The following is a 21,917-nucleotide window of genomic DNA, read 5'->3' on the forward strand; positions in this document are numbered from 1 at the left end:
TCTGTAGCAATATTAATGACACTTGTAGGAAGGAACTGTAGGTGCTGGTTTAAACCGAAGATAGACACAAAATGCCAGAGTAACTCAGCGGGTCAGACAGTATCTCTGGAGAAAAGGAATAGGTGACGTTTCAGTTCGAGGCAACATAGAAACGTCACCTATTCCTTTTTACTCCAGCTTTTTGTGTCTATTTTCAGGTAAGTGGAGCAGTTATATTGACTGAACTGAATAGGGAATCAATACAACACCTACACTATTCCCCATGTTTTAATGGTGCACTACTGCTGGAAATTCTTGTCTGAACTTAAATTATTAACTGGTGTTCCCATTTTGAACTAATTATGGCAAGGAGCAGTATGCGCCTGCTGCAGTCATTAACTTTATTGCATTATAATCAGATTTTTTTTTTAAATCGGTCAGTTTGGTTCCAGTCCTGACATGTGTATTCACATCACACATCTGGGATCAATAAATGTGGAAGCAGAGGCTAAATCGATCCTGAGACCTCCTCAAGCTGTCAAACATTCAATGAGCTGACGGGAGCTGACGCTGAAGATTGAAACATGCAATCCACTCTCACCCCCCAGAACGTGTCTAATATGCCAGGCATTGTATCCACAACTGTCACCAAGATCAATCACAGTCTCGGCTATAGCTGCAGCCCTGAGTGACTGTGGAAGCAATGACCTGGTGGTGAAGGCTTGCAACTACCTTTCCCAGGCTTGAATGAATGAATGATATTTTATTGACACACGTGACAAATCACAGTGATATTCTTTGTTTCGCATACCCAAGGTATGCAAAGAGTCGCCACACAAAGGACGCCGACAAAATTACAAAGTATCACACATCAGGTCCTCCTTTATTCTCCTCCTGCCCCCTTCCCCGGCAGTCCCACCATGCCTCCTTTGCTCTTCCCCCACCCCTCATGGCGGTTCCCGCACGCCAGATCCTCCTTTGTTTTCAGCGGCACGTCCATCCTCCGGCACCCTTGTGGCCCATCCTCGACTCCATTGGCAGATTAACCTCGTCCCTTCAGCTAAATCACTGCTATAGATTGTGAATGGTCTAAGCATTGTTACCTCTGGTATCCCTCTTGTCACAGCGGACAACCTGAAAAAGATCTGTTTGTTCTCTCTCGACAGCTTTCTGTCGGCTAGCCAATTCTCAATTGATCAGTGTATTATCTCCAAGCCTATGTGCTCTAATATCAATGGTTGGAAAACTGCTGGACCCTACATTGAAGGAAGTAATAACACAACATCTTGAAAATACAAAGATTCCTGTGCGGGGCCTCAACAAAATATGCTTGAAAATTCTAAATGCACCACACATTCTCACTCCCTCACATCAATTATTGCACTAGTCACATTCTTAAAGGACTGCAACAGATTCATCAGACATAGTGTTCCTTTCATAAATGAAAAGACATTTGGAAAGACATCTGAGATCAAATTGTTTGTCCACATATGAGGGTCAGAAACTTCCTGACATTCAAACTATTTATTAGAGAATGGTTGTGATCCCTCAAACAATTCTTGTGGAATTGTACAGAGACAGACAGGCAGTAGTCCTTGTCTCTGAGTCAGCAGACGGTAGCCTGAAATCTCCATTTTAGACACAAGACAAACACCGCAGATGCCGGAAATCAGGCATTATTTAAAAATAAAGAGAATGCTGGAAATACTCAGCAGGTCAGACAGTGGAGAGAAAAACAGTCAACATTTCAGATTGGAGAGCTTCCGATGAAACACTGCTTCTCCCCCCCACTAACGCTGCCTGACACGTTGAGCATTTACTGCATTCTTTGTTTAGATTCCACCAGCACACCCCCCTGGTTGATGTCACTGTACTGTGGCTGTCCCACACAACTGAGAAGTGGGTCGTTCAGATTAACTATTAGTCCAAAATTAGGTCCTTCTCTCTCATGCGTACACAAAAGGTCCCACAACTGCAATTAGAGGAGAACAAAATAAAAAAGAGAAATAATAAATTTACATCGAAAATATTTAACTAAGAAAAAAAAGATTGAGATTGGGAAAAACACTGAGCTGCATTTTCATTATTGATTTAGTTTGGTGACCCTGTTAAGATGAATAGGATAGTTAGTGACTGCGTTCACAATATGGCAGGAGATGTAGGATCTGCCCCCTGGAGCGCTCCTGACCTCCGCTCTACAATGCACAGGTACAGATGTCTTGTGGAACGCTGTTTATTGGCAGCTCTAGGTAGAAATTATGGCGTCAGTTCAGAATGATCTCGGACGTTACATGCACTTTTAGGGTGTATTCAAACAGCAAATAAATGCTGCAGATCATGATCTATACACAAATCACTGAGCATTATTAAAGTCCTTGGATTGGATTCATTGTAGTTCTTAATCAAATAATAGGTTGGGAAATGCAGTAAACTTAGAGGAATTGTATTAAGAAAGGAGGCTGTTTAATTATTATATTAAGACCACAAGACATAAGAGCAGAATTAGCCCATTTGGCCCATCGCATCTGTTCCGCCAGTCGATCATGGCAGATTTATTTTTCCCTCACAACCAAGTTCTCCTGCCTTCTCCCTGTAATCTTTGACGCCCTTGCTATCAATCCCCACTTTAAAAATCCCCAATGACTGGCCACCACAGTCACTGTGGAGATGAATTCCACAGGCTAAATTCCTCTGGCCAAAGAAATTCCTCCTCATATATAACCATATAACAATTACAGCACGGAGACAGGCCAACTCGGCCCTTCTAGTTCGTGCCGAACACTTATTCTCCCCTAGTCCCATCTAGCTGCACTCAGACCATAACCCTCCATTCCTTTCCCGTCCATATGCCTATCAAATTTATTTTTAAATGATAAAATTGAACCTGCTTCCACCACTTTCACTGGAAGCTCATTCCACACAGCTACCACTCTCTGAGTAAAGAAGTTCCCCCTCATGTTACCCCTAAACTTCTGTCCCTTAAATCTTCCCTACTCTCAATGGGAAAAGCTTATCCACATCAACTCTGTCTATCCCTCTCCATTCAAAAGGTTTTATTCTGAGGCTGTGCCCTCTGGTCCTAGACTCTCCCATTACTGGAAACATCCTCTCCACATCCACACTATCTACAGGACACATGATAAAGATTACTGGACACATCCTTGTCCAATTATATTTGGTGGCCAGGGCTGAAGAGCACTCAGTGGGCAGAAACCTATCTGTTCCAAACCTACCGTCCACGTTATCGTCAGTTCCCGGTGGTGTCCGCCGCCTCCTCCAACGTCAGATGGAGCCACGGTGGGAGCTGCGGGAAGAAGAGCAAGAGACATTTTAATGGTTTGCATTGGGTGGGAGCGTGGAGGAGCTGGGGATCATTGGGGAAGGGCAGGTTTGTGATGATGTCAGACAGCTTTGTAAAAAAGGCACTCACTTTTGCTTCCAAGCCAGACAATACATTACAATAACACTGGCCTGCAATAGTTGCCAGAGTCCTGTTCCTTGCCAAGACTAACACATAGCTATTGCTCTGGGACTGTTGCCAGTTTGGGAACTGCGCCACTGAAGCAGGTCTGTCAGCAATTTTTTTGTTACTATCTGCAATATTTCTTTCCTTAACGATTCCCCGGTGAAAGCCACATAGTACCAACTGCAGACTGGGCCTCATAAAATGTTAAGGGAGACACAACACCCGTCTTTATCCGTAGTGTAGAGGAACACAAAGCTGCTTCGACGAATGCTATTTTGGGTGCTAAGATTCTGCTTGTCCTCCCTTGACTTAAAAACAGGTTCCGATCCTGCTTCCATTCAAAAATGCAGCCAGATTTCCCTCCCTCGGATTTAGCTGCCATAATTCCAGGGATGTTTGCTCATCTCCAATAGAGTTATAGAGTCATGGAGTCTTACAGCGTGGAAACAGGCCCTTTGGCCCAACTTGCCCACACCAGCCAACATGTCCCATCTACACCAGTCCCACCTGCCTGCGTTTGGCCCATATCCCTCTAAACCTGTCCTATCCAAGTACCTGTCTAAATGTTTCTTAAATGTTAATGTCCCAATATACCCCAGTATTTGCTGCTGGTCTTCCAATCCCAATCCTATCGTTCCGTTTTCATAAGCTACCAGCTTATGGACAAACGAATATTAAAGTTGTCATCTTATCCGCAAGTTTTATCTGACCATCGGTTCCGCTGACCAGATGTTGGAATTCACCATTCTTTGGTGCTCTGAGTAAGTGCTGCTTATGCACTGCAGTCCATTCACTCCCAGCAAAAAGAAATATCATGAAATTGACCAAAAAATGTTAGGAGCACCAATCAGGTGGTTTACTACTGAAATGAGCTGCTTAAATGGGACATGAGCAGCTCCCAAGACTGCATGCAATTTACCACAGCTTATTGCAATTCACTACAAGAATCGCAATTTATTGACATTTATATGATAATTAATAGTAAGATTAAACGAGAACTTACCAGTTTGAAGTTTGATCTGTATTTTATGAGGAGTTACGATGAGGGATTACGTGAAGAAGCCCGCCAGGCGCATGTGTGTCATTCTTCAAAGCAGCGGTGTGGAATCACAGATAACTGTAATGACTAAACATAGTAAGATTAGAGAAGAGGTACCAGTTAAGTATATGATCTGGGTGGGAGCGGAGGGCACGTAATCCCTCATCGTAACTCCTCATAAAATACAGATCAAACTTCAAACTGGTAAGTTCTCGTTTAATCTTACTATTTTACTTCGGAGTCACGTGAGTGACTACGTGAAGATTTTAAAGCTCTGTGATTTCATGCCGTGGAACAAGTCCATGCATCACGTCTGCCTTGACTGTTGGGAGGATTGTGTTAACATAATTTGGACATGAATTCGACATTGAAATCATAAAATTTTTAACACAAGTTTATAACCCCTTTATATGGGTTTAAATTAATTAACAGAACTTAAATTGTTTCTGCAAATGTTCCAGGTTTCATTACTGGTTTATTACAAATAATTGGAATGTTTTTCCCCTCCAGACCATCCTGCTGCCTTGAGGATTTGGTCCATTGGTACATCCAACTGTATCGCTGCCGATGTAGCTGCAGCCCTGGAGGAAAGAGATTTTAAAAATTTTAGTATCCACCCCAGCCTGTGTTTAGCAACTGTTTCAGCCATCTTGAGATGGTCTGGACTGTCACTCTTGGTGTGGTTGCTAGTGGCTGATAAAAAATGTGCCTTTTCATTGCCTCTTAGGATATTCGTTTTCTCCATGTGTAACGACAGATGTTTTATTATACACAGACGGTCATCTGTTGGGTATGACCTAATTGTATATAGAGGCCTGCTGATCCCTTTTTCTGTTCTGCTTACTATCTCATAAATATGAAACGTAATATTTTCCGTTGAGAAAGTCATGTTGTCCAGTCTTGTTTTGCAGTGACTGTATCCTTTGTGCCGTGACCAATACCATTAGCATGGCACTGTAACTGAGCCCCTCATCATAGTGGAGGCCTGCCAGATATTCCAGAACAGATGGGATGTTCATGTCTCTGATTCCATGTTTGATACCACTGGGAACCATGGTTGTGTAGGCCAATCGGGTACTACCAATTCCAGATGCAGAGTCTGTTGTATTTCCTTAATACCCGACTGATGAGGCAGGAAAGGAGGGAATGCGTAAATAAACAATTTCCCCTCCCCTCCAATGCAGCGAAAAATGCATCTGTCGCAGCTGCCCCAGGGTCTGGTTCCTGTGTAACATAACTTGATAACTGGGACCTGGTGTCTGCCACTGAATTTAGTCTTCCTGGTAGATAAGTGGTTGATATCCAAATATCTTTCTGGAGACACCATTGCCAATTTGTATGGCCAGATTGTCACATGATGTCAATTTGTTTCCACCCTGTGGTTAATGTATGCTACCACGGTGGTATTGGTATTGGTGGCTCCGCACCAATTGTACTGGCATCAGTTTGTAGAATCATGGAAAAGGTTACTGACAATGCTTGGATAGGAACAAGGCCAGAGTTATCTATCCACCATTTTAGTTCCATTTTAGCCTGATTGGTAGTTTCACAGATCTGTCAAAGTGACCTGCATAATTTAGAGTGCTTGTTTTTTGCTCTCTGTATGTTTTGGTAATGTAGAAGTCCAAATTGTGTGGCTGGAAAGGCAGCCATCATTATGCCAATTACTTTGGCTACCAATCTGATGGATGGTTTGCTGATGTCAGTGAGGTTTTTTAAGCCTCTATTAAATCTGTAGCCTTTCCCTTAGGCAGAGTCACCGACATGTGAACTGAGTCAATGGTGAAACCCCAGGTAGTCCATAGTAGTGGGAGACGTTAGTTTAGATTTAACTGGATGAAATGAATCCCAGGTACACAAAATTGCTGGGGAAACTCAGCGGGTGCAGCAGCATCTATGGAGCGAAGGAAATAGGCGACGTTTCGGGCCGAAACCCTTCTTCAGACTGATGGGGGGTGGGGAAAGAAAGAAGGAAAAAGGGAGGAGGAGGAGGAGCCCGAGGGCGGGCGGATGGGAGGGTGGGAGGAGACAGCTAGAGGGTGAAGGAAGGGGAGGAGACAGCACAGGCTAGCCAAATTGGGGGAATTCAATGTTGATGCCATAAGGACGCAAGGACCCCAGACGGAATATGAGGTGCTGTTCCTCCAATTTCCGCTGTTGCTCACTCTGGCAATGGAGGAGACCCAGGACAGAGAGGTCGGATTGGGAATGGGAGGGGGAGTTGAAGTGCTGAGCCACCGGGAGGTCAGGTAGGTTATTCCCTTCGATATTCAAGCATCTGCAGTTCCCTTTTGAACACTGAAATGAATCCCAGTTCCCCAAATAACTTTTTTGTGGCTGTTAGTTTGTTTTGCCAATTCCAAAGTTTTTGCACATAATGAGTACGTCATCTAAATATGCCATGACCATGTGTATACGTTTCCGTAGAAACGCTTGGGCTGGTTTCAAAATTTTTTGTGAACTGCCTGGGCTGATGATAACCCATTTGGCAGTGCTTTATACTGCTAGAGTTGTCCCATCCAGTTGAATTTAAGTAACATCTGTGGTCACCTCGTATAGGCACTGAATAGTAAGCATCTTTTAAAATGATGCTGGCCATTGAAGTAACCTTTGGGAATTAATTGTTAAGCAGTAACAAAGGTATCTATTTTGTTAGATCTATGATGATGCGATGACCATCATCTTTTTGTTTATATATTGGACACGAATTTTAATGGTTCGTGTTGAGTTTTCTCAATTACACCTTTTATGTAAAGCCGCTTCAGTTCAGCTTGCGCTTTTGATTTCCTTTATCAGAAAGCACGAACATTCGGTTCAATATATGTTGAACTGGAGGGCTGTACTTGTGTATAAACTCTGTTGTATATCCGTGGATACTGCTTAAGATGTAGATATCGGTTGTTATCATGCTCCATGCATTCAGAAGAGAGTGTTATCTCCAACCAATCTCCATGCCCACTGTTTGTAGGGAACCAGACCCACCTACCTCCATAGTTACCAGTGGCAGGTTTACCTTTTTGTAGGTTCTTCGCTGTTGTTGTAGCGCTGGGGTCTGGATTTACGGTTTGGTTGGCGTTGGAGGTCCCGCATCTTCCGAGAAGGCCGGTCTGGGCCATGGCCTAAAAGACTCATGTTTTTGAGTACCGGTCCTTCGAGCTTTCACCAGTTTTGCTGGTGGGTGCGTGGGGGTGCTAGGTTCCAGTAGGTTCTCTTGTTCCTGCACCCCTTGCACACTTTCTTCTGCGGACCCCTCTTCCAGGTCAGCCCAGAACTGACCCGCTGTGTTTCCCTCTGATGAGGTAGAAGCACTGTGCAGCCCTCAAAGAGGTACTGCTGTGGGTTATCATAGGGCCCACAGTGACCCGACTCCATGTCCCGGAGTCTGTCACGTTGGAGCAAAGCTCCATACACCGCTTCTTCCCGCTCCAGCGCTCTCGGGCGCTGGCCGCCGGCGGTGATTCAAAGTCGGACTCCTCTGAGTCCACGACCTTGTTTGTTTTGTGTCTAGCCTTTCCGCCCGGCCGCGTGGATCTGGCCGGCGCGGAGGCGACATCGGGCACAGCTGATCCCACTACGGGTGATCCAAGTGCCGCTGGCTGCTGCTGGCTGCCTGCTGCTCCATGGTCCTCCTTCTCCAGCTTTGTCCTTACTGTCCTTCCGTGGAGTGGATATGGCCGGTGTGGAGGACATCTGTGCACAGCTAATTCCATCTAGCCACCAGCTTTGTCGCAGCCCGTTTTTTCTGCACCTGCAATCAGCATAGAAATGCAAAAAAAAGACCGCAGCTCTTACCTGCAGGTCCATTGCTACGGGTGAGCGTCATTCTAACCCGTCTGCTGCCGTTAATGACTGTCAAAGTCAACGGCCCCATTTGAATGGTCTCCCGCCCGGCCGTGGTGTTCTGGCCCGTGCGGGACCAAAAGTCGGCACTACTCTCCTTATAACGGGAGATAAACGTGCCTTTGGCTGCTGCTGCCGGCTGCCTGTGACTCTGCTGTCTCCCCCAGCCAGCTTCACTAGCAGCACTGTGGACACTCCTTTGTCCAGCTTCCCCTCCTGTACAGACCTAGCGCGGGGAAACATTAGTTTTGCTCCCTCTCCCGCCCGGCCCGGTGCGGGAGCGAGTCGGGAGCGAAAGTCGGGCACAGCTATTCCCATTACGGGAGCCGACTCCGGCCGCAGCTGTAGTCCCCTGTTGCGCTTACTCCACCTGGCTTAGCCACGGCAGGAGCGCAATCTCTTTTGTCCCCTAATATTAAAAAGGGGACAGAGCACAAATACAACCCACTGTCTTTGTGGGTTGTTGGCTCCGATTTCCTCCACCCGTTTGGGGTGAAGTTTGGCACTCGCTCCCGTTATGGGAGATAGTGGTGCCGACGTCCGTTGCTGGCTGCCTGCTGCTGTTCAGCGGCAGCTCGGCAGCCTTCCTGCAATCAAGAAAAAGGTAAGGAAATCTCTTACCTGTTGTTGCTGGTTTTCAACCTGCCGTTCGGGAGGAACGTCCTTCCTCCCGCTGTGATTTCCGCAGCCCACAGACCCTTGTAGCGTCGGTCCTTGGGGCTGTTGTCCGAGTTTGTCGGACTGATGGCTCCGGAGGCTCCCTTGTCGGCGTTCTCTACCGGAGCTGAATTCGCACGGACTCCCGCTAAGGGAGACTGTCGTGCCACCGGCCGTTGCTGGCTGCCTGCTGCTTGCAGACTCCTCCCCCGCCAGCTTTCACAGCCTTCTGTAGAAAAAAGGTAAGTATAGAACGATGTTCCCTTACCTTACTGTTGCAGGTTCGAAACCCTGCCGTTCGGGAGGAACGTCCTTCCTCCCGACAATGACGAGTTGCAATGCGTGTAGCGCAATGACACGCATGCGCCTGGCGGGCTTCTCCACGTAGTCACTCACGTGACTCCGAAGTAAAACCACATTTATACTGCAGTTTGCACTGCAATTTACATGAATATTGCATTTAAATTGCGATTTGCTGTCTGAGATTTGCATGAATTTATTGCATTTAAATTGCGATTTACTGCATGAAACTTACATAAATTACATCAATTTATTGCATATAAATTGAGATTTACTGCATGCGATTAACTACAGTTGCTGACACTTTGCTAACAGTAATGCATTGGATGCATCCCTATGATCACCCAGACATCAGCAACACACAATGTGCAGGAAGGAACTGCATGATGCTGGTTTACACCGAAGATAGACACAAAAAGCTGGAGTAACTCAACGGGTCAGGCAGCATTTCTAGAGAATACGAAGAGGTGAAAAGGAACAGCTACCTCATCGGGGTCCCTCAGACTACCTTTGATCGGATATTACTGGTTTTACCTTGCACTAAATGCTATTCCTTATCATGTATCTGTACACTGTGAATGGTTCGATTGTAATCATATATTGTCTTTCTGCTGACTGGTTAGCACGGAACAAGAACCTATCACTGTACCTCGGTACACTTGACAATAAACTAAACTGAACTGAAATGGAAATGTTTTGGGTCGAGGCTCTTCTTCATACCCTTCAGCAACATGCACGATGGCGACTGTGAAGGTGAGGGAGGGAGCTCCATGATTCACTCAAAGTTACATAAAAGTGGCAGAGGTCCTAGAGGAAGTTCCGGTCATAGGGTATCATGAGTCCCAGTGGGATTGCTGTGGCTTTGCTATGCTCTTCCAGGAATGAGAATCTCCAGACCATGGACAATTTTGAAGGGAGTTTCACAGTCTCACGTGATGGGACAAATCTCCTGCCCCGAAGGCAGTAGTAATGGTGGGCCAACATCCCTGTGAAGGCGCAGTCCTGAGGATGGGTCTAAATCACCAGTAATATTACTTCCCCCCAGCTGGGAGGCCATTGTGTTGGACTGCCACAAGATCCTGGTCCTTGGTCTCTGCTCTTAGGTCCAAGTTCCAGGACAACAGGTTTTATTGGGACATATCGTTCTTTGCAATTAAACATGGTTAACCACAAAAAAAAAAAATTCTGAACAAGCCCAATAAACACCAATGTTAACAGCCTCATCTTCTTTCTCCAGACTCACATCTTAGGCTCTTTCTGTATTCCCTCAATGACTGGCATTGGCATTTATTTTCCTCCACTCTCCTGTACCCTTTCCGATGCCAGGGATAACATTTTATTTCCTGAGCTGGTTTTATGTTTGATAAAAGGCATGGATCTCACAGAACTCCCAACAGAATAGGTGCCTCGTATGAGGTAAAATGCAGCCACCTAAGCCACCCTAACGTAATGGTCAGATGGACTGGAGAGTAAACCTCAAAGCTACAGGAAAGTGGCACCAGTTGAGGCAGATATAATTGTTAAACATTTACCAGCCTGGTTGGAAAACATTAAAAAATTCAAGCAACTTGTGGCAACAACCTTATACCGGGCCAAAGGCAGCATGGTGGCACAATGGTAGTTACTGCCTTATGCCCCTGTCCCACTTAGGAAACCTGAACGGAAACCTCTGGTGACCTTGCCCGCGACCCAAGGTTTCCATGAGGTTGCCGGAGGTTTTGGTCACTCGCCTGGAAAGCCTCGACCTGGTTCGACCGAATCTACCGACCAAAGATCCTGTAGGATCTTTGCTACCGACCGCGCGCACGCACACACACACACACACACACACACACACACACACAAACGCATCGCGAAGGTGGGGGCCATGGAGAGCGGAGGAGCGCTGTCTGCACGATGAAGAAGAAGGTAAACGGCTGCCACAGAGCACTGTAAGTCCCTTAAAGAGGGGGGGGGGGAGAGAAGGGGGGAGAAGGGGAGAGAAGGGGAGAGAAGGGGAGAAGGGGAGAGAGAAGGGGAGAGAGGAGGGGGGAGAAGGGGGAGAGAAGTGGGGAGAAGGGGAGAGAAGGGGAGAGAAGGGGGGGGGAGTGGAGACAGTTTAAAGAAGTTTAATAAAGTTAGCTGGCATTTCCGGCGGGTCTTCTAGGTCCTGAAAACTCCAGTGAGCCAATCAAAATGGCCGGTCAAGGAAGGAGATTGCCTTCGACTGCCTGTAAGTAAATAGCTACCCCACTCCCACTGGCTTTGACCAAATGGCAACCTATTTTTAGTCGAGGCCGGTTTTGATTTTGCTGAAACAATCGAAGCAACCTAGATGAAGCCTCGACCATGCGGAAACCCCTTTCGACCATTAGGGAGAGCGACCAAAACCTCCGGCGACCTCATGGAAACCTTGGGTCGTGGGCAAGGTCACCAGAGGTTTCCATTCAGGTTTTCTAAGTGAGACAGGGGCATTACAGCACCAGAGACCCAGGTTCGATCCTGACAATTATCGTGTGGTCCTGGATAGTGCAGGCCCCTTCCCAACAACCTTGGCTCCAAACTTTACTCCTCCCATCTGCCCCCCCCCCCCATACAGCCATGAACCGCAGACCATGATGAAGTGTCACGGTTTAGTCTGCCACGATGTCCACACCCCAGCCAGGCTGCTACCTCATGCATTACCCAAGTTTCCCAATCTCAAAGCCCCAATACATGGAGTCAAATAGTCACACAGCGCAGAAACTAGCTCTTCGTCCCATACTGTTTTCCTACTGACCTTCAGACCTTCAAGCACCCATCTACACTAATTCAAGTTACCAGCTCTTCGTCCAGAGCCTTCTGTCCATTGACGATTCAAGTTCAACCATATGGCTGAACAAATCTTCCTTCCAACTAATGTCTCTTAACCTCTTACTCGTTACCCATAATGGTACCTTAGGCCTAACCTTAGCTTACGCCTAAAAATGATACATGGAGTAACTCAGACAGTCAGCAGCATCTTTGGAAAACCAAGATAGGTGACATTTCAGGTCAGGACCCTTCATTCAGACTCTTCTTTGTATTCTTATTTGTAAACCAGCATCTGCAGTTCCTTGTTTCTACGCTTAAATTTATGCCATCCAGACACCTCTTTGGGGAGAAAAGTTTACTGATGTATCTAGGCAACTCAATAGTTCAATGATGTATTTATTGCCACGTACATAGAGATACAGTGAAATGCTTGTTCTGCATGTTATCCACTAATACAATATACAGTGGCTTGCAAAAGTTTTCATACCGCTTGAATTTTTCCACATTTTGTCACGTTACAACCACAAACGTAAATGTATTTTATTGGGATTTTATGTGATAGACCAACATAAAGTGGCGCATAATTGTGAAGTGGAAGGAAAATGATACATGGTTTTCAAATTTTTTTACAAATAAAAAACTGAAAAGTGTGGCGTGCAAAAGTATTCAGCCCCCTTTACTCTGATACCCCTAAATAAAATCCAGTGCAACCAATTGCCTTCAGAAGTCATCTAATTAGTAAATACAGTCCCACTTGTGTGTAATCTAATCTCAGTATAAATACAGCTGTTCTGTGAAGGCCTCAGAGGTTTGTTAGAGAACATTAGTGAATAAACAGCATCATGAAGCCCAAGGAACACACCAGACAGGTCAGGGATAAAGTTGTGGAGAAGTTTAAAGCAGGGTTAGGTTATAAAAAAATATCCCAAGCTTTGAACATCTCACGGAGCACTGTTCAATCCATCATCCGAAAATGGAAAGAGTATGGCACAACTGCAAACCTACCAAGACATGGTCGTGCACCTAAACTGACAGGCCGGGCAAGGAGAGCATTGATCAGAGAAGCAGCCAAGAGGCCCATGGTAACTCTGGAGGAGCTGCAGAGATCCACAGCTCAGGTGGGAGAATCTGTCCACAAGACAACTATTAGTCGTGCACTCCATAAATCGGGCCTTTATGGAAGAGTGGCAAGAAGAAAGCCATTGTTGAAAAAAAGCCATAAGAAGTCCCGTTTGCAGTTTGCCACAAGTCATGTGGGGGACACAGCAAACATGTGGAGGAAGGTGCTCTGGTCAGATGAGACCAAAATTGAAGTTTTTGGCCGAAATGCAAAACGCTAAGTGTGGTGGAAAACTAACACCGCACATCACCCTGAACACACCATCCCCACTGTGAAACATGGTGGTGGCAGCATCATGCTGTGGGGATGCTTTTCTTCAGCAGGGACAGGGAAGCTGGTCAGAGTTGATGGGAAGATGGATGGAGCCAAATACAGGGCAATCTTGGAAGAAAACCTGTTAGTCTGCAAAAGACTTGAGACTGGGGCGGAGGTTCACCTTCCAGCAGGACAACGACTCTAAACATACAGCCAGAGCTACAATGGAATGGTTTAGATCAAAGCATATTCATGTGTTAGAATGGCCCAGTCAAAGTCCAGACCTAAATCCAATTGAGAATCTCTGGCAAGACTTGAAAATTGCTGTTCACAGACGCTCTCCATCCAATCTGACTGAGCTTGAACTATTTTGCAAAGAAGAATGGGCAAAAATTTCAGTCTCTAGATGTGCAAAGCTAGTAGAGACATATCCCAAAAGATTTGCAGCTGTAATTGCAGCGAAAGGTGGTTCTACAAAGTATTGACTCAGGGGGGCTGAATACTTTTGCACGCCACACTTTTCAGTTTTTTATTTGTAAAAAAATTTGAAAACCATGTATAATTTTCCTTCCACTTCACAATTATGCACCACTTTGTGTTGGTCTATCACATAAAATCCCAATAAAATACATTTACGTTTGTGGTTATAACGTGACAAAATGTGGAAAAGTTCAAGGGATATGAAAACTTTTGCAAGCCACTGTATGAGTACAATAAATCCTCTTCTGGAACACACAGTCTTAGAGGAGCAGAATTAGGCCATTCGGCCCATCAAGGCTACTCCACCATTCATTCATGGCTGATCTATCGTTGACACAAAATGCTGGAGTACCTCAGCAGTTGAAGCAGCATCTCTGGAGAGAAGTTTTGGGTTGAGACCCCTCTTCAGAGTGATGTCAGGGGAGTGGGCGGGACATGATAGTATGTAGTCGTAGACAATAAGACTGGTGGGAGAACTGGGAAGTGGGAGGGGATAGAGAGGGAAAGCAGGGCTATTTGAAGTTAGATGTCAATGTTTATACCACTGGGGTGTAAACTACCCATGCAAAATATGAGGTGCTGTTCCTCCAGTTTGCGCTGGGCTTCACTCTGACAATGGAGGAGGCACAGGACAGTAAGGTCAGATTGGGAATGGTAGGGAGAGTTGAGGTGCTGAGCAACCGGAAGATCAGGTAAGTTCAGACGGACTGAGCAGCGAAACGATCGCCGAGCCTGCGCTTGGTCTCGCCGATGTAGAGAAGTTGACACCTGGAACAGCGGATTCAGTAGATGAGGTTGGAAGAGGTGCAAGTGAACCTCTGCCTCACCTGGAAAGACTGTTTAGGTCCTTGGGTGGAGTCAAGGGGGGAGATAAAAGGACAGGTGTTACATCTCCTGCAGTTGCAAGGGAAATTAATGGAAGAGGGAAACCCCCATTTCTTAAAGAATGAGGACATCTACGATGCACTGGTATGGAAAACCTCATCTTTCCCTCTCAACCTCATTGTCGCCATGTTCAGCACCATCTTGCAATTTCCAAGGATCTGTTAAGTCCTGGCCAGAGGAGATATGCAATTTCTCATGTTCTCATTCTAAGGGGCCTGTGTCCTGCCGGCTCTGGATCAATGGCAGAGGGCGATGCCGTTGGCTCCTTCCAGCCACTCTACAGAGCTGCCGAGGTTGTGCTTGAATTCACTCACTCACCCAGACCTGCAGGACCTTCCACGGTCACCTCCGCCAACGCCATGACTCGCGATTACATCAAACATGCCCTCTGTTGCCCTCAGGAGATGCCCCTCCACTTCTGTGGACAGAGGTCAGCATGTCTTACTTCCCGAGCCAATCACAGAACTTTAGGGCGCTCAATTGCCACTCAACCTCACTAGGAAAATAAATATACCTAATCCAGTATCTCTTTATAAATGAAGCACTCCATCCCAGAAAATGTATATAAAATGATGAGAGGCATAGATAGGGTAGACAGTCAGAATCTTTTTCCGCAGGGTGGAAATGCCCAACACAAGAGGGCATAGCCATAAGGTGAGAGGGGAAAAGTTTAATGGAGATGTGGGGTATGTGCTTTTTACTCAGTGCTGGGGAACTGGTCTTCACATTGCCAGGGTGGTTGAAGCAGATATGATAGTGGCGTTTAAGAGGCTTTTAGATAGGCACATGGACGTGCAGAGAATAGAGGGATATAGATCATGTACAGGCAGATGAGATCAGTTAACGGCATCATGTTCGGCACAAAGATTGTGGCCTATTCCTTTGCTGTGCTGTTCTATGTTCTAAAATGAATAGGAAATGTTAGTATTAGGAAAGGTTTTGTCAAATTAGGAAGGGTTTAGATGAATAAGAAAGTTTTAGAGGGATATGGATCAAACGCGGGTAGGTGGGACTAGCATAAATGGGGCATCTTTGTCGGCATGGGCAAGTTGGACCAAAGGGTCTGCTTCTATGCTGTTTGACTTAATGAATGCAATTCACTTCAACCTTCATATCCCTTACATGGGCCTGGAAGGTTTGCCATGTTTAATATTAAACTGATGCTGCCTGTTATCTCGGGAGGGGTTGATGGCGTGGTGGCAGGCAGCAGTCATGATCTTGGCCTCACCCAATCTACCTTCTCACTCTCTCAGCCACAGAAAGCACAAACCAGCTGCTCATAAAAATCTGTGTTTAAAAATAGAATCAAATCCCTGGAAGCTCAAGCCAAATCGTAGCTGCAATTGCAGGAAGAGAGACTGACACTGTTTCAAATGCTTTGGGATTTACAAGCTGCTGCAGAATTCCAGTAGTCTTGGCTTGTCGGCACAGTTTGCCACTGCCAGGATGCCAATAAAATCCTGAGGCTTTAACAGTCATATGATGGACGTGGAGAGGAGGTTTCTTCTAACAGGAGAAACTAGGACCGGGACACTGTTTGAAAAACAAGGGGTCACCTACTTAGAACACAAAACATAGCACAGAAACAAGCCCTTCAGCCACCAATGTCTGCACAGAACCTGATGCCAAGTTAAATTAATCTCCTCTGCCTAATTGTGGTCCATATCCCTCCATTCTCTGCATATCTCAAAGCCTCTTCAATGCCAGTAGCATACCTGCTTCCACCACCAACCTTACCAGCGCATTGCACGATAGAGTCAGAGATAAGACCAACATTCAGAGGATTGAGAGTCTTTGGAATTCCCTTCCATGAGGGGTTTTAGAAGCAGAACCTTAGAACATTTTAAGGTTGATATTATGCAAGTCAGTGAAAGTATATTGGGGGAAGGTGGGAATGAGGAGTTGAGGTTACAATAAAATCAGCCATGGTCAACTGAATGATGACACAGGTCAGATGGTCCTACTCAAGTTGCTGACTTGTATATAGTAATGACTGGAACATGGGTCAGAGGTCTCAGTCGGATCCTGAGCTGGATGGAGAAATTAGTATCATCGACTCCTGCAGAATCAATGGAAAGCCAATGGCAAGATTATCAGATGGGCATTTGCCTACTTTCTGTTAAGCCTGTACATGCCGGCAGTAACCTTGGTAACCATCGATGAACTCTTGGGAATTCAAGTCCAATGAAAGTAGAAAGCAAAGTAACGCAGAGCCTCCAAGGTGTGTCCAGAGCAAACCAAACCAAACTATAGAGGATGCTGTTCCCACCACACGCTCAGATGGGAGAAACATTTACTGGATGATTGGTCCTGGCTTTGCAGGCAGAATAATAGCAATATCTTCAATGGAAACTTGAGTACATTTATCTTCACCTGTACACAGTAATCAGACCTAACAATATTTATGGAACGGGGCTAATTTTCTATCCACTAGCTCAGGGGTCGGCAACCTACGGCCCACGGGCCGGATCCGGCCCTCAGGCGTAACGCAAAACACACACAACACTGATCCGAGAGTACTTCTCACTCACACACACAGCCAATTCCATACTTGTCGACTCACTCTCTCTTTCTGTCCCTACCCTCACACCTCCTCTTCCATCCTCCCGACCACCCGGAGTGAAAGAGCCCAACTCCCCGGTGCCGCGGCATGTGTGAAACTGAAGTGGGCTGAGAGTGGCTTCGGCGAGGCGGTGCTGGAGCGGTTTTCTCGGGAGCCCAGAGGTGGGCGGGCTGGAGGAAAGCGAAGCATCAGCGGGGTCGTGAGGAATTCCGCTCCGGCCACAGTGTTGCACTTTAGTTGTAATCTGTCACGGGGATAATTGTCTTATTGTTACATTTTTTGTTGCGATTTTTTTAAACTATCATTAATTATTCATTAACTATGGCGATAGATGTGGCCCGCCATCCGCCCGCAGACATGGCTCCTGGCTCCTATGCAGAACAAGGTTGCCGAACCCTGCACTAGCACATACAATGCTTATGCAATACGCAGATATGAGGAGACAAACATTTACACAACTCTTTAGGTCAACAGAGAGGTAGGGAGAAAGATATAAAGAGTAAATAAAGATCCAATGTTAAGAGCCTCTTCATAAACAAACATACATGGACTGGATCACTGGGCAGAATAGCATAACTGGAAGCTGGAGACGCTTGACAGAATAGGATAAGTCCATAAGTTCATAGGTTATAGGAGCAGAAGTAGGCCATTCGGCCCATCACGTCTACTCTGCCATTCATTCGTGGCTGATCTATCTTTCCCTCTGAACCCCTGACACCCATACTAATCAAGAATCTGTCAATCTCGGACGTAAAAATATCCATTGCCTTGGCCTCCACAGCCTACTGTGAATGGGTTTATAGAAACACTGTGGGTGGGCTGCAAAGCTTTCATAGTGCAGGCCACACTAGCAGTGAAATGATGTGACAGGCAGGCCTTGGAGTGCCTCAAAGTGCCCCTCTGTAGGACAGGAAATTCCCTAAAAATAAATAGAAAGATAAATAAATAAATAAGCAAAGCAGTCTTAATGAAGGCAGAAAGGATAGTGGACAGAAAGGTCGGCATGTAGGTGGTGGGCCGTTTCTGTGCTGTACAACTCTATGACTGTGTTTTTACTATTTCTTCTTCTTGCCCGACTGACCTCTCACCACAGACGAGTGCACACTAAAATAAAACTACATCCTCTGTCCTCTGCTTAACCTGTGCTTCAAGATATTATGTACAACAAACTACTGCTCGCCAAGTCTTTCAATGTTCAAACCACAGTAAATATACAAATGGCCCTTCTGGTTATGGTGGAGACGTCACTCCCTTGAAGATCCCTCTTCATCGACAGGTAAATAATGTACTGGGACTCAATAATCACCTGGAGACTACATGCTGTCATGAGGAGGACAGGGCAGTGGCTCAGGCAGAGCTACCTGGTCAATGCCTGAGGTTTCCTCTGGACTATAGGTCTCAGACAGGTCCACTCTGAAACTGAGGGAAGAAGTCCTTTGGCCAATATCAGGCGGTAAACATTTTGCTGTGTTTTTTCTTGGGACTAGAGTGCAAGGGTGAAATTGGTGAAGATGGTGGAAGGAAGGTTGGGGAGGGAGAGAGGTAATGAAGGAAAGCAGAGTAGTGAGGGGAAGGAGAGAATGCATTGAGGTACAGAGAAAAGAGCTGGAGAGGGAGACAAAAATCAGAGAGAAGAGGTGGAGAAGGAGAGCAGAGGGGCAGAGGACAGATAGAGGGAATGAGTCTGGAGCAGGAATGAAGGAGGGGGTACGATGTGAGAGAGGGCAGAGGAAGTAAAGGATGGGAGGGGATCTAGGGAAGGTGTAAGGAAATGTAGGTGAAGAGGGGAGATTTAGATGTGGGAAAGATTACGTGTGACAAAGTTTGAATGAAGGGTGGATGAGGAAAATAAAACAATGAGTAAAGTCATGTATACGAGTAGGCTTGAATGGGCATGCACATGCCCACCTGTGTCTGTGAATGCAGCATTGAATGATTTCCAGTCATTTTAATCTACCTTATTCCTTTAGCAAGACCTTGCTCTGCCAAATCAATGTGGTAGGTAGTGAACAATGGCTCCCCCCATGTCAAGAGACACTACACGCAGTTAATTTACACCTCTCAACATGATGCTTGGGATCTGAGATGCCATGGATTTCATGGATAATTCGAACAGATCAGAACATCCCTCAGCTGTCATGATCCAGGCACTACTGGCCTGAGTGAAACATGATGGGTAGGAATTGGCCAGCTTAAGAAACAGTCTAGAGATGAAGAGGTACATCGTCTTGGCAGAAACGCTGAGCAGCAGAAGCAAGGGATGTTCTTTGGGTGGAGGACCTCAGTGTCCATCACTGAGAGTGACTTGTTTGCCCGTAGAAACGAGAGACTGCGGATGCTGGTTTATACAAAAGGACACAAAGTGCTGGATTAACTCAGCAGGTCAGGCAGCATCTCCGGAGAACTTGGATAGCTGCCGTTTCAGATCGGGACCCTCCAACTCATCACAAGCTCATCGTCAACCAGATCCCTGCAGTGATCCCTGCCTTGTGTGTTTCCCAGTCTTAGATTACATACACCATGCATTTCAGGGCATCACTGGTGTCTTCTCAAAGTCTCCTTGATTCAACATCAGCTAAAGCTCTCAGGAATATGTCCAGTACGAGGCCCCTGATTGACTCCAACAGCAGGCACAATACCAGATACCAAACTCCCATAACAGGCACTCTGTCTTTTGCAGTGAAAGTTCACTAGGAGAACAGAGGAAAATATTTAAGGGTGCTTCCCGTAACATCCAAGGATGTATTGGGTCTGTTACTGTGGATTTACCCACCTTAATGCACTTTATAACTGCCAATAGCTCCTCTTTTGGTAATTCGTACATGTTCTAAGACATCACAATTCCTATGCCGCAATCTCTTAACTTCCATGATCTTCACAGTAAAAACAGATGTGAATTATTTACTTCATATCCCTCCCATCTCATACCAGACGAACAGCTGACCATCCAATGTGATGCCAGCAAGGTAGTTCTAGGTGCAACACTGATGCAGAAAGGACAACCACTGCCCTATGTGAGTCGAGCATTGACGCCAACCGAGCAGAGATATGCTCAGATTGAAAAGGAGGCACTAGCAATAGTGTTTGCCCTCGAGCGCTTCCATCAATACATCTACGGACAGAGAGTGATCGTTGAGAGTGATCAGAAGCCATTGGAAGTCATAGTCAAAAAGCCTCTGCATACAGCACCAAGACTTCTCCAGGGCATGATGATGAGGATGCTATATCGAGATACGACATCGAGATCAAGTGGGTAAAGAGAAAAGACATGCATATAGCAGATATGCTCTCCCGAGCATACCTCCCTGACACCACAGGGTCAACCAGATTCACCGATGTCAACGTAGTTGAGTCCTTGAGCATGGGAGAGGCCCAGGTCAAATGCATCCAAGCCCACACCACGAAAGACGAAACACTACAAACAGTTAAGAGAGTAATCCAAAATGGATGGCCAGATCTCAAGGCAGATGTTTCAGAGGCAGCACAACTGTATTTCAATGTCAGAGACGAGTTGAGTGTTCAAGATAACCTAGTATCAGAGGAGAGAGAGTTATAATCCCTGTCACTCTATGTAGAGATATGAAGGAGACACTCCACACCTCTCATCTGGGAGTGGAAGGAACCCTCAGACGTGCTAGAGAATCAATTTTCTGGCCCGGAATGAACTCTGATGTGAAACAGTTCATTTCAAAGTGTGAAGCTTGCAGGGCGTATGAACAACAGAATCAGAAAGAAACTCTGATGCCCCATGACCTCCCCGATCGACCATAGGAGAAAGTGGGAACCGATATGTTTGAACTTGAGGGAAAGCACTATTTAATCATAGTGGACTATCTATCTAATTCTGGGAGATAGACAGACTGTACGACCTGAGCAGCAGGACAATCATTGTGAAACTCAAGAGCCACTTTGCAAGATATGGAATTCCCAGCACCGTGGTAAGCGACAACGGGACACAGTTCTCATCAGAGGAATTCGTCAAATTTACCAGGAAATGGGAATTTGACCGCTACACAATTTCTCCAAGACATAGCCAGGCTAACGGTAAGGTGGAATCGGCAGTCAAGGCAGCTATGCGAGTGCTGAAGAAAACCAATCACTCCAAGACAGATGGCAAAACTGGAATTGAGCAACACCCCATGCGCAAGGAGTGAATAGTAGTCTAGCACAAAGACTACATTGAAGGAGAACAAGGACGACACTTCCAACTACATCTAACCGCCTCAAACCACGTGGTGCTGAGATACTCACAGAGAGGAAAAAGATGAAGGATTTGCAAGGAAAACAGTCAAAAATCTACAACCGACATGCCAAGGATCTGCCAATCCTGGAAGAAGGTGATGTCGTAAGACTCAAACCCTATAAACTAGGAGGTACCATATGGCAGAGAGCAACAGTTCAGAGATGACTGGATGAGAGATCATATGAAGTCGAGACAGAGTCAGGACTTCTAATCAGACATAATCGAGTGGATCTGAAGAAGACCAGAGAACTACCTCCACACATAACTTCAGATAAACCACCAGACGTGGAGAAGACTTGGACACCTTTGCAACCTCAG

The 21,917-nt window shown here is 45.9% G+C and overlaps 1 protein-coding gene across 3 annotated transcripts in view; it reads right to left on the bottom strand.

The window, feature by feature from the left end:
* Window positions 1–21,917, bottom strand: part of cntn1 (contactin 1) — a 455,514-nt gene that overhangs the window by 82,609 nt on the left and 350,988 nt on the right. For all 3 annotated transcript variants that reach the window (XM_033037676.1, XM_033037677.1, XM_033037678.1), the window contains one exon: window positions 3,213–3,283. In XM_033037676.1, coding sequence (XP_032893567.1) covers window positions 3,213–3,283 — 71 coding nt within the window. The remainder of the gene's footprint in view (window positions 1–3,212; window positions 3,284–21,917) is intronic.

The sequence above is a fragment of the Amblyraja radiata genome, chromosome 19 (assembly GCF_010909765.2).
Source record: "Amblyraja radiata isolate CabotCenter1 chromosome 19, sAmbRad1.1.pri, whole genome shotgun sequence".
NCBI lineage: Eukaryota > Metazoa > Chordata > Chondrichthyes > Rajiformes > Rajidae > Amblyraja > Amblyraja radiata.